At 41.6% G+C, this 15810-nt stretch overlaps 1 protein-coding gene across 2 annotated transcripts in view; it reads right to left on the reverse strand.

Annotated features, from left to right (window-relative positions):
- Nucleotides 1-227: 227 nt before the first annotated feature.
- Nucleotides 228-15810, reverse strand: part of POLR3B (RNA polymerase III subunit B) — a 126778-nt gene continuing 111195 nt past the window's right edge. For both annotated transcript variants that reach the window (XM_005300791.5, XM_065581755.1), the window contains 2 exons: nt 12732-12905; nt 228-785 (listed from right to left, as the gene is read on the reverse strand). In XM_005300791.5, coding sequence (XP_005300848.1) covers nt 656-785; nt 12732-12905 — 304 coding nt within the window. In that variant the 3' untranslated portion in view covers nt 228-655. The remainder of the gene's footprint in view (nt 786-12731; nt 12906-15810) is intronic.

The raw sequence follows: 15810 nt of genomic DNA on the forward strand, positions 1-15810 counted from the left end.
ATTACACCTCACACACACGCATCTTATTTGCTTAGGAAAATATTGTTCAAAAAGGTTGAATTGAAGTTTTCCAGAAAGTAAGTTTAGTCTCGCCAAACTGTCTAAAGATTGTAAATAAATGCTTCAGCACAACAAATTTAACAATTTTGACCCTTCAAAGTACTTACCATACCATCTTTTACAACATTAACAATTGGTCATGAAAACAAAACACATTCAATATACTAAAAAAAAAATTTTTATTAGTCTTTCATACACTGTCTGGAAAAATTAAACGAATACTTAAGTAATATGGATAAACCACTGTAGTTAATAAAAATTAAGCCCTGATCCAAAGAAGCACTTGCATCCTGAATGCATGACTACCACATGCTTAAAAGTTACGTGTGCTTTGCTGGATCAGGGCCTTATTACACAATTGCTACACATCTCATTCAGCCAGGCTGCCTGAGTCCCCACCAATTGCTCTTGATGTTCTCTGCAGCACAGTCTCCCAATCAACTTAAAATAGCAGAGGCAAAATAATAAGGAATTCATCAGTACTCTTCCCTCCCTCCCCCATTCCCACAGTTTTAATAGTCACTCCTTTTCACAGAAATTCCTTCCAGTTCTGCACATTTTTTAAAATTTCTTCTTAAGTCTTTGTTTTGCTGGCTCATTCATTGTACTTGGCCAATTTTAGCCTGGGTATAATGTTCATCGACTGGAGTTCTTGGAATAACAGTTTACAGGCATATGGAATGCGCAGGGATGACACGTGGCAAGACGACTTGCAGTAATGGCACCTAGGGAAACAACAAAAACAAATTAATTGTTGGTTAATACATGCAGCTCTGCTACAATTATCAAATGGTTCTTGTATCCCACTGCATTTAAACAATACATATTCTATTGCCTCCATCTTTGAATGTGCGGAGCACTCTGGCCCTGTTCCAGTATTTAAGGACGTGCATATCTGTAAGTCCCTGAATAATCTCATTGAAGCCAACAGGATTACTCATATGCTTAAAGTTAAGCCTGTGCTTTACTGGATTGGGACCTGAGTGCTCAGCATCTTGCAGGACTGCGTGCTATATCCCCCTCACACGCTGGGAATATGGCCACTCAAGAGACAGCATTACGTAAACAGTGGTCAAGGGGATTCAAAATCTAAATCTTTCTAAACATTTGGCTAGTTGTTCAGTTTCCATTTTACCCATTTTCAAAACTGATAGAGCAGGGAGAAGGGGCCTTCAACCTTTGTTTTCTCATCTGCGCTTTCTCCCATTACCAAAGTGTCCCAAATCCATTCATACTAATGTAGGACTATGCTAAATATTTCTCTTTTCTCCGGCCTCCGCAAACAAATAAGCAACCAAAGCAGCGCAGGTTGCAATTAAAATGGGAAATTAGTGAAGCAGCCTTTAAATGTTCCCACCACTGGTCACTCAGGGTAACAGAATCTTATGATAATTTAGGGAGTTGTTTTTTTGTTTGCTGTATAATTATTTTTAGTACATTTGTACAACTGGGCACTTCAAATAAATTAGAATGAAAATGCCCTTTGTTCAATAGCCTAATATCAGACCATCAAGCATTCTACAGCCTATCTTTATCTTACATGGAGATAAGAACCAGCAACATAAAATTTAGTATTTACTCCCTCTCACCTTACACATCATATGAAGAATTGGAAACTCTTCCTCAAATATCACATTGCTACTTTCCCATTTCTCATTCTTTGATTCATTTGTTCTCCATAATACTTTATAAAGTTTAGAAAGCAATCCACTGAGGAAATTCAATGATTCAGGAATCTGGAATGGGCTATCAATCTTTTCAATCTATAGATGCAGGTTCAAATCCTGTCTCAGATCATTAGGTCCTAAACTTTCTATTTGATGGCTGTTCGCTGGTAGACTCATTCCAAAGTCAATGGGAGTTTTGCCAATATCCACAATGGTGAGAATCAATGCTTATTCAGTCACTTGATTTTGTTGTCATGGGCCTGATCCAAAGCCCACTGATGTCAATAGCATCAGACCCAGTGCAGTCAACTGAAGTTTCAAAAACAACCTTAAGGGGAGATGATGTAGTAAAGAGGCAGACCGCAAGCCAAATCCAGACTGCCAGATACTTTTGAATGGACCCTGAAATCTTTTTAATTATTATCACAATTATTGTTGTTATTTTTTCTGGAGTCTGGACCTTGATTATACCTTAACCAAGAAACTTGGACCTTGACAAAAAAAATAATTGGCTACCTGTAGACTTGATTTAAATTAAATTTAGTGATTTTGTATTAAACTACCAGGGTTCCACTCTTGTTGCTACAGTTTCAGGATCAGAGTGAAAAATCTATAATCCTACAATTTAAATCTATTCAGCATACACGGATTATATATGAAACAGCATGGATGATAAAATGAACTGATTTGCTACAAGACTCTCGATTCTGAGAGCCAACACCAAAGTCTGCGGTAGTTATTCCATAAAACCATGCCACTTCTTTCCTGTCCTGAACTATCGATAATAAATAAGGCTACGTTTATGCCATGGAGGTCATGGAAGTCACGGAAGGTGTGACTTCCAGAGACCTGCATGACATTCTCTGATTCAGCCTCAGGGGCTGCAGGACTCTGGAGCTGACAGCCAGTGGGGCCCTGGCAGGATTCCAGCGACAGGCGACAGACTCCTGAGGGGGCCCTCCTCAGGGTTCCGGCAACAGGCGACAGCCTTGCAATGTGTGTGTGTGTGTGGGGGGGACGCCTCGGGCGAGCGGCTGGGGTGTCCCATTTTCTCTTTGGGAAATATGGTCACCCTGCAGCTCCCAGCCACTGTGGGCAGAGGGGGAACCTCCCAGCTCCCAGCCACCATAGTGGTGGGGGAAACCATGGAGCCACAGCAGCAAAAGTCACAGACAGGTCACGGCTTCTGTGATTTTTTGTTTATTGCCCATGACCTGTCCATGACTTTTACTAAAAATAAAAGTGACAAAATCATAGCCTTAATAATAAATAATGCTGTTCAGGAGCTACTGATTTTTCAAGAAATTCAAGGCAGCCCCTGACCTCTACACGCTCCATATTTTGGAGTCCTTCATTACCAACTGATCTCTCAGCTAGCGGTACAGCAACATTGACTACAGTACTCCAATTCAGGGTGAAGAATGGATTCTACCCAACACGATTTGTGAGTTAAACAAGCAGGATCAGTACTTTCTTGACTTGACTGAAGACAATAAGACGTTAGCTAAAGAGAACCAACTGTTTCCAGAGAATACCTGTTCCAAGTGGGCATTATTGTTGCCCGAACCAATAGGCACCGTTATGCAATTGGATTGTTGAGGCTAACGGTTTTAAAGAAAACAGAGCTCAATTTTTTATGCAATACATCTTTTCCTCATTGTCTGTTAATATTTGTATGAGACAGAAAGTTAGGAGAAAGGTGACCATTTTCTGAGGTGGACATAGCAACAGTTACAGAAAATAGAGGCAGTCACATGTGCAGCCACAGAGCTCTCTATAGGGCATGACATTTCTGCTTCTGGTCATACCCTTGCCCAGTCTGGGATCAGGGCCAGATGTGGTACAGTGATTTAACAGGATCTTTCTTGGAACTACATGGAAAATGAACCTCATAGCTCAGTGGTGGGTAGGGCAAGTTGAGATTGGCAGACAGACATAATATTGTGGGGAGGAGTGTGGGGTATGTTCTGGCTGGTCACAGGTCCTTATCTATCCCAGCATTGATACAGTACAATCTCATACTGTCAAAGGTCTGCCTACAAAATCTAGATGGAAAGTGTGATGTTGCACTCCATATGTTTATGGATTCACACTCATAAGTATAACTGGAATATGCTTTATGCAAAAGGTCTCTTGTAAGGTATCATTACAAAGCTTATGATCTACTGAGTGTGTTCATCCTATTTGTTTGCATGTATTATTTCTATGTCAGATACTTTTGAATGGACCCTGAAATCTTTTTAATTATTATCACAATTATTGTTGTTATTTTTTCTGGAGTCTGGACCTTGATTATACCTTAACCAAGAAACTTGGACCTTGACAAAAAAAATAATTGGCTACCTGTAGACTTGATTTAAATTAAATTTAGTGATTTTGTATTAAACTACCAGGGTTCCACTCTTGTTGCTACAGTTTCAGGATCAGAGTGAAAAATCTATAATCCTACAATTTAAATCTATTCAGCATACACGGATTATATATGAAACAGCATGGATGATAAAATGAACTGATTTGCTACAAGACTCTCGATTCTGAGAGCCAACACCAAAGTCTGCGGTAGTTATTCCATAAAACCATGCCACTTCTTTCCTGTCCTGAACTATCGATAATAAATAAGGCTACGTTTATGCCATGGAGGTCATGGAAGTCACGGAAGGTGTGACTTCCAGAGACCTGCATGACATTCTCTGATTCAGCCTCAGGGGCTGCAGGACTCTGGAGCTGACAGCCAGTGGGGCCCTGGCAGGATTCCAGCGACAGGCGACAGACTCCTGAGGGGGCCCTCCTCAGGGTTCCGGCAACAGGCGACAGCCTTGCAATGTGTGTGTGTGTGTGGGGGGGACGCCTCGGGCGAGCGGCTGGGGTGTCCCATTTTCTCTTTGGGAAATATGGTCACCCTGCAGCTCCCAGCCACTGTGGGCAGAGGGGGAACCTCCCAGCTCCCAGCCACCATAGTGGTGGGGGAAACCATGGAGCCACAGCAGCAAAAGTCACAGACAGGTCACGGCTTCTGTGATTTTTTGTTTATTGCCCATGACCTGTCCATGACTTTTACTAAAAATAAAAGTGACAAAATCATAGCCTTAATAATAAATAATGCTGTTCAGGAGCTACTGATTTTTCAAGAAATTCAAGGCAGCCCCTGACCTCTACACGCTCCATATTTTGGAGTCCTTCATTACCAACTGATCTCTCAGCTAGCGGTACAGCAACATTGACTACAGTACTCCAATTCAGGGTGAAGAATGGATTCTACCCAACACGATTTGTGAGTTAAACAAGCAGGATCAGTACTTTCTTGACTTGACTGAAGACAATAAGACGTTAGCTAAAGAGAACCAACTGTTTCCAGAGAATACCTGTTCCAAGTGGGCATTATTGTTGCCCGAACCAATAGGCACCGTTATGCAATTGGATTGTTGAGGCTAACGGTTTTAAAGAAAACAGAGCTCAATTTTTTATGCAATACATCTTTTCCTCATTGTCTGTTAATATTTGTATGAGACAGAAAGTTAGGAGAAAGGTGACCATTTTCTGAGGTGGACATAGCAACAGTTACAGAAAATAGAGGCAGTCACATGTGCAGCCACAGAGCTCTCTATAGGGCATGACATTTCTGCTTCTGGTCATACCCTTGCCCAGTCTGGGATCAGGGCCAGATGTGGTACAGTGATTTAACAGGATCTTTCTTGGAACTACATGGAAAATGAACCTCATAGCTCAGTGGTGGGTAGGGCAAGTTGAGATTGGCAGACAGACATAATATTGTGGGGAGGAGTGTGGGGTATGTTCTGGCTGGTCACAGGTCCTTATCTATCCCAGCATTGATACAGTACAATCTCATACTGTCAAAGGTCTGCCTACAAAATCTAGATGGAAAGTGTGATGTTGCACTCCATATGTTTATGGATTCACACTCATAAGTATAACTGGAATATGCTTTATGCAAAAGGTCTCTTGTAAGGTATCATTACAAAGCTTATGATCTACTGAGTGTGTTCATCCTATTTGTTTGCATGTATTATTTCTATGTCTGGAGTTAGGAGAATAAGATATAAACTTGTATTACTTATGTAAACATGTTAAGTGGAAGCAATTAAAGGTGCTTCAGAATCAGTGAACCGTGAATGGGTTTGTTGCCTGCAAGCCTTCTTATGTACGTCTTCCAGCTACTAGGTAATGAAGAAGGAGGTCTTTCAGTGACGTGATCATGTCACCTGAACTGGAATCCATCTTAAACCTGGTGCTTTTCCATTTAGAAGGAGGGGTGGGGATCCAGAGAGACAAAAGATTCCCGCCTTGTACCAAGTTATAAAGGGGGTGGAACAGAACAAAGTTCTGCCAGTCAGGAGAAATCCCCTAATTACCACCGGAGCTGGAACTAACACGGACTGTACCGGGGAAAGGATTGGGCCCAGACTAGGAAGGAATCTAGTCTGTGAAAGAAGCGTATTGGAACATCTCTGAGGGTGAGATTTACCTGTATTCAGTTTCTTAATGTATTAGGCTTAGACTTGTGTGTTTTGTTTTATTTTGCTTGGTAACTTACTTTGTTCTGTCTGTTATTACTTGAAATCACTTAAATCCTACTTTTTATACTTAATACAATCACATTTGTTTATTAATTAACCCAGAGTAAGTGGTTAATACCTGTGGGGGGGGGGGCAAACAGCTGTGCGTATCACTCTATCAGTGTTCTAGAGGGTGGACAATTTGAGTTTACCCTGTATAAGCTTTATACAGAGTAAAACGGATTTATTTGGGGTTTGGATCCCATTGGGAGCTGGGTGTCTGGGTGCTGGAGACAGGAGTACTTGCTGAGCTGTTTTCAGTTAAGTCTGCAGCTTTGGGGGCGTGGACTAGACCTGGGTCTGTGTTTGTAGCAGGCTAGCGTGTCTGACTCAACAAGATGGGGTTCTGAAGTCCCAAGCTGCCAGGGAAAACGGCTCAGAGGTAGTTTCAGCACATCAGGTGACAGTCCGAAAGGGGGTCTCTGTGACCGAACCCGTCACAGAAAGTGCGCACGTTTAGAGATGCGCAGTGCATAACTCAAGTTGTGCACTTAGAGGGCCAAATTAATACTTGTGTAAAGAGACAGTTATGCAGTGCAGTGTAAATTACACTTACACAAAGGCTGACCAGAGGCCAACATTTTCTGTGTCCATAAATTTTCAAACACCCAAAATATTGCACCTGCACAATCTCCCAAAATATTTATGGTCTCCTATGTGTCATGAACATCTTCAGCGTAAGGATCAAACCCAGTTTGCTGTATTCATCAGAGAACTGTCATTGAACTCATTGGGACTATGTAAGGGGAGTAGGACCTAGCACTAAATTGGTAACCCATAGTGATTTTTTTTTTAAACCTTCACTGAGAGACTCTCAGCTGCAGGGGTCCCTCCTCGCCCACAGAGGAACCAATCCTGCCACTGAAGTCAATATGTTGTTACTTCCCTCAGGAAAGTATAACCCAGCTGCACCACCCTAGATTGGATATAGGTGTTAGAGGAACATCTTCTATGTAACCATTTTTTTTCCTGGCGACTAGAGCCCTTACTGTCATCTACAGAACAATGCATTGCTACAAGCTTTCCCAGACCAGTGCCTCACTGATGCTTGAGTCTCTGACAAAGGCCAGTTGAAAGGTTCTGAGCTGCTCTAATTACTTAGTTTCTACTGTGTTGCTCATTACAGGTCACTTGCTGCAACTACGGATGGATACAGCTTATTTAATAACTGAAACCACCCATTATTGATTATTCTCCCCCACCAGGGAGCTTTTTACAGAATTAGATTGCTTTGACTGTCGGTTCCTCTCTCTGGGAGAAACGTCACCTACAGTTTACAAACTTTAAACTTTGCAACAAAGTTGAACAAAAAGGGTTTGATTGTTTAACAAACCACTAATTTAAAGGGTTAAAAGCTCATTTTTTCACCCTCACTAGTAGAAGGATCAATGATTTACTTTATGTAGCCTTTCTGATTCCCCCCACCTCCTCCAACTCCTTCAAGGACCCATGTTGCAGCCGTCAGCTTTCGCCATGTCTGCATTTGAAGCTGTACAAAGCAGAGCCATAAACAGGTGGAAGAAGTTGCTGTTGAGAAACATAAGGCATTCTCCTTCCACTCAGAAGCAGATTACACTCTCGGCCTATCCTTGCCTGTGGAGCCAGAGCCTGGCATTGGAAAATGAACCCAGGTTTCATGCTCCGGAGAGCACAGCACTTATCACACGTTCATTAGTCTGGCCCATATATATATATTTTTTTGGTATCATGACAGAAGGTCGAAGAGTGCACTTGGCACTCACGTGCAGAGTAATGCCAGTCTACACCGCTGCTTAACTGGAGAGATTCAAGTCACAAACAATGATTTAGTCTTCTCGCATAGGACTCCACATCAAACTAGAATTTAAACAATTATATAGTACTAAACAATCCAAATACGGTCTTCTTCTAAGGCCGGACATCTTCAATAGCCATTGGCTGAGTCATATGACAAAAACACAACTAGGAATCCAAACAGTTTAAATAACATTAACGGTAAGAAAACCAACAGGTGGTATCCTGCTGCTAGGTAGTTCTGCTGTTATTTATTTGTGTTGCGGCAGCACTGAGAGGCCTGAACCAGGGATCAAAGCCCTATTATATGTGACACTTTCCCCCACCACACACACACACTCACTCTCTCACGCTCTCTTAAAAAAAAATCACTGATCATTGAGGGATGTTCAGACCAGGCTTTATGCTCCTTTCAGGGAACATGGATGTTTAACAACCTCAATCCTCAGACTATCCACCTAGACTTCAGCTATATGAGCACAAGAGTAGAGGAAAATAAAGAGGGCAAAACACATGCACATCAAATGATAAAAAGGAAGATAATCTGACACTGAGACCAAAAAAAAGCATCCCATCTCTTTCACATACAAAAGAGCAAGATTTACTTTCAGTCTACTTCCTCACCCATAACATACTATGAAAAATAGGCAGACAAACGTCCATAGCTTCTAATAACAAAGATGTATTCGTGGCAACCTACTGTATAGCTTTATACACAGTACACCAAATTCGTAGTAGAAAATTAAGGCCTCTGGGATCCAAATCCACACCATTAAGAGGTGTTGCATTCCAAATAGTTTTGGCCTCCAATTTCATGTTTGCAGTACTTGAGGAAAATGCAATTAGTCTGCATACGATAATGCTTGCGCTAGGCTAGAATCCAGGATGACAGTGACATCATAATCTTACCTGCAAAGAAATGTTTTTTTTCCTAAGATGAAAGCATTTGACTAGAGGGAGACTAACAGATGGTCACGTTCCAACAAGGAAGCTCCATCCTTGCTGGGTTAGTCATGCTCTGCCTTTCCCCAGCAATCAGTGCTTCTTTCTAACATCTCCGACAGGTGTACCTTGTCTTGTATTCCCATAGTACCTATCAGGGCGTTCTGTACAGGAGCCAGCGGGGGAAGGCAAAGCACAAATGGTGGCAATGTGGGAAATTCAGTAATCTGGGGGAGATTCCACAGCCAGAGAAGTACAACAAACAGAAGATGCTGATCACCGCGCTCATTTCCCCAACCCTCTCGTCTCCGCTGCAAGACTCACAGGAAATTATGAAGGTTTGAGTCTGTGGTGAACCTGATCTCAACTATTCAGTAATCTATGGCTGGGATTCAGGGGCTGGGGGGTTCAAGGACATTGATACAGCTGCTTCTCCCTTTTCTAAAAGGTAAATCATTCATTTATAATACAGATGATATGTGCAATCAGGTCTCTCTCTCTCTCTTCCTGTATCCAGTTAAAGAGCGTTTTTGGTTTCTCTAAAGTTTAGACTTGGAGGATTTTCTAGCAGGGGCTGGAAGTTCTCCAGAGAAGAAAGTAATTTTCCTGTGCCAAGCGTAGGGGAGAGTCCAATTCCCCTTTAAATGATTTCTGTCCTGCAAAGACGTAATCCATCAGCTTTACAGGCACCACAAAGACTCAAGGAAAAACCAGAGCCAGCAGGACTCATTAGATAGTCTGAGAACATTTGCTTTTTTAAGAAACAAAAACAAACAAAACCATACATACAGATCTTTCTATTGTATTGAGATAAATCTCTGTAGTATTAGAACAGTAGCGGACATGGGGCCTGATTTTTCCAATGCAGGATGCAAGTAACTCCCACTGTTTTAAATAAAAGAGTCACTTTTTTCCTACGGCAGGAGACTAGAGCCCCTTGAATTTTACTACTAATGCATTCCTGTGTGCTCTTCTTCGTTATTTCCTGTCCACCACTGCCCCTGGAATGGCCACAGGGGCAATCATTAAAACACCTGTGCCCCTGGAGTTTACTCTGGTTCCAGAACAAAATTTGGCCCAGAGACACCAGGAGAGTGGTAAACTCTGTTCTCTAGCAAGGACAAGCACGTGGCAATGGGAGACTAAAGCAATACTAACATCTCCAAAAGATCTATGCGGTACTGAATTGGTACAGCATAGATCAGAGGTGAGCTCAGGCTCTTCCTGGTCCTCCAACCCAAAAGAAAACATTCTCTACAAATGAACAAAACAAATATGCACCCATCTACTCCCGGTTGGTGTGTTAGGTGGAGAAATGGCTTTAGAGAAGAGAATCCTGCAGACTTTGCTCTTGTAAAAGGAAATCAGAAAGTCTATTGCTCATGAGAACATACAGAAAGTATTAAGGGAACTGGAGTAGGTCAGAGAACGTGGGTAGAATTACAGTACACAAAAAAACCCCAGTCTCAGCAATTAAGAACACCATCTACTAATGGTGCCCTTTGTGTATTTTGGAACTTGCAGAAAAAACAGTATAGTATTAAAGATTTTTTTTTCTATTCTGTAGTAAAATTAAGTATGAAAGGACACTACACGCTTCTGAAAATCTTACTGAAAAAGAATAGCAGGCCTTCAAAAATATTTATGACTCCCTCAGAAATATATGGTCCTATGTTTTTTCGTTGTTGTAAAAATCTCATCACTCTCCCTTAATAAAAGATAAAAGTTAATTCAATTAAGTATCATGAAATGTGCTAGACTCATAACTTGGAGGACTGATGGCGGCCATTAATTTTCAAAGCTAGCTACAGAAGAGGTACAGTGAGTGGCAGTGCAAGCTTCCCAACAGTACCCTGCCAATGACTTAGAGCTCGTCTACACAGCGAAGCAAAGTGCACCAGAGGGGTGTGATCTGTAGAGCGCTAACGTGTTGCGTTCTAACTGCCCCATGTAGATCCAGCTGGCATGCTCTAGTCCACGCTGAGATAGTTCCATTTCAAGCAGGGCGACATTAATCTGAACTGGGTACCATTTAAAGCACTCCAGCAGGGTCTACACAGGTTGGCTACAGCACAACATGTTAGAGCGCTAGAGATCGCACCCTTCAGTGCACTTTGCCATGCTGGGCAGACAAGCTCTCAGAGACAATTAACTAAGCCCTGGTCTACACTCAGATTTGCACCATTTTAACTAAAGCTGTGATTTTAAACCAATTTAGATAAATCCATGCAATTGTGTGTGTGGACACTTAAATTAGTTTTAAGTGTCAATCAATTTATCTTAAGCTAGTTTGTAAATGACCTAAGCTAACGTGATTTAAGACACAAACCCATCAAACAGCCTGTTCCCCGTAGGAGAGTTGCAACAACTGAATTAAGTTGGTTGAGTTAAATTGGCACACAAACTCTATGTAGACAAGCCCCTAGAGCAGAGGTGGGCAAACTATGGCCCGTGGGCCACATCCGGCCCGCGGGACCATCCTGCCCGGCCCCCGAGCTCCTGGCCCGGGAGGCTCCTCCCCTGGTGTTCCCCCTCCCCCGCAGCCTCAGTTCGCTCGCTCCACCGCCAGCGCAATGCTCTGGGCGGCAGGGCTGTGAGCTCCTGGGGCAGCGCAGTTGCAGAGCCCGGCCTGACCCGGTCTCTGTGCTGTGCAGTGGCGGTGGCGTGGCTCGGCTCCAGCACCACCAGCCACCGGTGCTCCAGGCAGCGTGGTAAGGGGGCAGGGAGCGGGGGGGTTGGATAGAGGGCCGGGGAGTTCAGGGTGGTGGTCAAGGGGCAGGGGTGTGGATAGAGGTCGGGGCGGTCAGGGGGGGAACAGAGGGTTGAATGGGGGCAGTGGTCCCGGGGGGGGCAGTCAGGGGCAGGAGTTCCAGGGGCAGTCAGAGGACAGGAAGAAGGGGTGGTTGGATAGGGCAGGGGTCCCGGGGGGGGGCATCAGAAATGAGAGGAGGGGTTGGATGGGGCGGCAGGGGTCCGGGGAAGGGGGGGCAGATAGGAGGTGGGGGCTGGGCCACAACCCTCCCCCTTCCCCGCCCCAACCGGCCCTCCATACAATTTATGAAACCCAATGTGGCCCTCAGGCCAAAAAGTTTGCCCGCCCCTGCCCTAGAGAATGAGTGAGAGGGCAGTACAGTTTCCATGTTAATTCCAACCTTGTCCTGTCTCTCAGGCTGCCAAAAGGTACCAACTGTGACTGAGTTTTGGGACATGGATATTTATTCCCACTTTTAGAGATGGACCACAAAGGTCAGATTTTATTTTGCCTTGAACCTTCTGACACCTCAACTTCAGTTAGGACAGAATTTGTCCCATAGACTACTAACTCATTTCCCACTGTGTGTGATAACTGCACTACCAAGTCAGAAGGAACCAGTGCCTTAATAGTGAAAAGCTCTATTTCCTGTTACCAATCCTATGACAATTCGGAGTGCATCCTCTTTACACTTACCCAGTCATTGATGTAGATTAATTAAAATGTATGGAAATGTTAACTAACGTTTGCAAAGCACTTTGAAGATGAAAAGCACCATACAAGTGTTAAGTATTATTCTGTAGATGTATTTACTGTGTTAATCAGTTTGCTTCACATAATTTAAAGATTCAATGGCTTTCTTTAAAGTGAACATACAGAACATAATACTGCATGTGCAAAACAAGAGGGAAAGATCAGGATGTAAACCCAGTAACAGGAAAACATTAAAATGAGTCAACTTACCAGCCAGAATATCCCAGCAAGCCACACTGTCCACAGACATCCACTTCAAAGGCATCACTTGAAATCATCAGTCTCTCCAGCAAAAGCATGCTGGCTCCATAACCTATTAAACAATCTCGTTCCATTTCTCCAAGACGTAAACCACCATCGCGCGATCGACCTTCAGTGGGTTGCCTTTGAAATAAGCAATTTAAAGACTATAATAAGTATCTCTGGAACATATGCCCTCAAATTTTAGGAATGTATTCCCTAAGGAATAGTACCAATAGGCTTAAATTAAAGGTCTACAACCACAGGACAAATCTTGCAAACCTTTATACGTGCAAGTGGTCCTTATGCACGAGTAATATGCAGCAGTTACATGATCAAGAATTGCAAAATCTGGACCATAATTCTTTATTTCACAGATTTAGTTGAATAAATGCAAAATAACATGAGTTTTCCTTAGCCAAGAATCCAGTTATAACTACATACATGGATGCAAAATTAGTAAACATTATGTTTACAGAGCATTCAAAGTACTGAAGTTTTATTATCCAGCTAAATAAAACAGGAGCCAAAACAGATGATGTGTTTTTAATTGGACATATATTCTAGCTAATGGGATCTAGGAAAAAAAACTTCACACCTCAGATAAAATTTTAAATGAGTCATTTGATACATGTAGAAATGAAAAAAACCTACTGGAAAAATGAGACGTTTGTTTTAATTTTTTTTTTTTTTTTTTTTTTTTTTTACACAAGTAAATGTCCTTTTACAGTTTTTTTTTTTAAGTTACTTTCACTTTAAAACACACATTAAAAGGAAGCACCTATGCTTTAGGTGCCCCTTGACATATTTTAAAATCTGTGTTATACAAACAGCTATTCCAGGAATCTCCTTTTGCCCACTCTTTAATACAAGTCACAACACAACAGTGAGAAATATTATGATCTCCCACCAGTGTCCTCTTGGTCTCTCTCAGCTAGTAAAATACAGGAGGCTTTGTAACACACCCATCAATGTTTGCAAACATCAATAAACTAGGACTAGTTGGATCCAGGACAGCAAGTTCCAAAGCTGAAGGGCCCTCGAAGAACGCCTGGCCTGCTGCTCCCTCTCTTTCATGTGTGTTAGTAAAAGATTATTAAACTGGAAATAATTTAAAAAGACTTTTCTTAACATTTATGCAGTTTGTCTAAGCAGAAATGCAAAACATATATAGATTTGTCAGTTCAGTGTTGCCAACTCATGATTTCATCACGAACCTCATGATATTTGGCATTTTACTTAGACCCAGCTCCTGAAGACAAGTGATTATGGGAAAATCTCAGCTTTTGTTTACAAAAATAGTAAGTTTCTGCTCCTTGTGGTTGTGGAGAAATGCTTGAAAATGTGATTCAAGTGCACTCTAAAAGGCCCTGAAACCAGAATGCAAATCAAAATGCAAAACTGGCTAAAAAAAAGTTTTTTTAAAAAAATGAATCTCATGATTTTGGAACCCTTTAGGTTGGCAATACTGCAGTATTTGATACTCACATACTAGCACACTGCAGCAATGTTTGGGTTGCAAACAGCAGTTGAATGGCAAAAAACAACTTTTAAAAAAACATAATGGAAACATTTAAAAACATCACAATGTATTAAACAAAATAATTTATATGCATTGCCTAAATCATTACAGAATCCCTTTAAGTAATTAAAGATAGGCTGCATTTTACCTTTAAAAAAAAAAAAAACTCATTTCTGAATCTTTTATCTTGACTCCTGGTTTTCCACTCCATGAAGATAACTCTTTTGCATGCAGTTTTAATATAGTCTATTTTGTCCTGGGTAATTTGCTAACCAGAATATGCCACATGAAATATTTAAAAGAAGATAAAAGGATTTTAAAGGTTTAGGGCTGGATACAAAATGACCATTGAAATCAATGGAAGTTTCTACTTCAATGAGCCATGGATCAGACCTTTAAACACTAAGGGATAGGAAGAATTGTTTATGGTGGTCCTAAAGCACAGGTTAACCTGGGTGATGGAGCTGGATATCTGGATGCTTTGCATCACTGGAGTGGCATAAAGCAGCTAGTGTGTACTAGCAAATCGGGCCTGCAACTTTTGTAATATACCTATTTTGTGTATAATAATTCAAACTATTTTATTTCCATAGTAAAGTTGCAATTTTAGAGTGAAAAATTGTTCCAAAAATAAATTGTCTCATCTAATTATCCTGCTTAATAACTACAAAAAGTTATCTGAGTTACTAGATTCAATGGATCTTGTCAAGGTTTAAACTGTATTTACTTTTCGAAGAAGTCTTTCCTTTTTTCTCTCACCACCTTGGGAACATAAAGCTAATCTGTTTGCAATTCAAATTTGTCCTTCCATTCATGTAATTGGTTTCATTTTCTTCCTTGTTGTGACAATCGGAAGAATCTGTTTACAGTTTAACATCCTAGTTCTCTCACACACAGATGGTGGCATCTTCATTGCTCAGACACTGCTTTAATGACTGATCCTGGCGCTTATCCGGCAAGGCTGTGAGGGCCAGATTTTGAAAGGAATCTGAATAAAGATGCACCTCAAGATGCACATAGGCACCTAAGCACATTTGAAAATCTCACTAGGCACTTATCTGCATCTTTTATGTGCCTACCTACCTTTGAAAATCTGCCTCTGAGACCCCACAACTCCCTTTCCAGTTAATGGAATAATGAGATTCTGGAAAAACTATGTGCACTCTTTCCTTTCCAGTCCTTAGAAACCTATGGTCTTTAAAGATACAGAGTAAAGCACCTAAGTCCCCCATTTTCAAAACTGGCACAGATGCCTAAGTCTCACTGAAAGTCAATGGGACTTGGGTGCTTTAGAAAATTTTACCCAGAGTGGGTTTTTCAAAACCTCGTAAGTGAGCTAGCAGCACAAAGCCTACATGACATCAATGTGACTTGTTCTCCGCACTCACTGGCGTGCTTTTGAAATCTCCCCTCCCCTTTAAGTGTTATTTAATATTATAAAATATAATATTTATAAAGGGTTTGCATGTTCCTTCTCTCTTTCATCCACCCAGCCACCTCAGCTGTTGTCCCTAGCAATTACTTCCT

Source organism: Chrysemys picta, chromosome 1 (genome assembly GCF_011386835.1).
Source record: "Chrysemys picta bellii isolate R12L10 chromosome 1, ASM1138683v2, whole genome shotgun sequence".
Lineage (NCBI taxonomy): Eukaryota > Metazoa > Chordata > Testudines > Emydidae > Chrysemys > Chrysemys picta.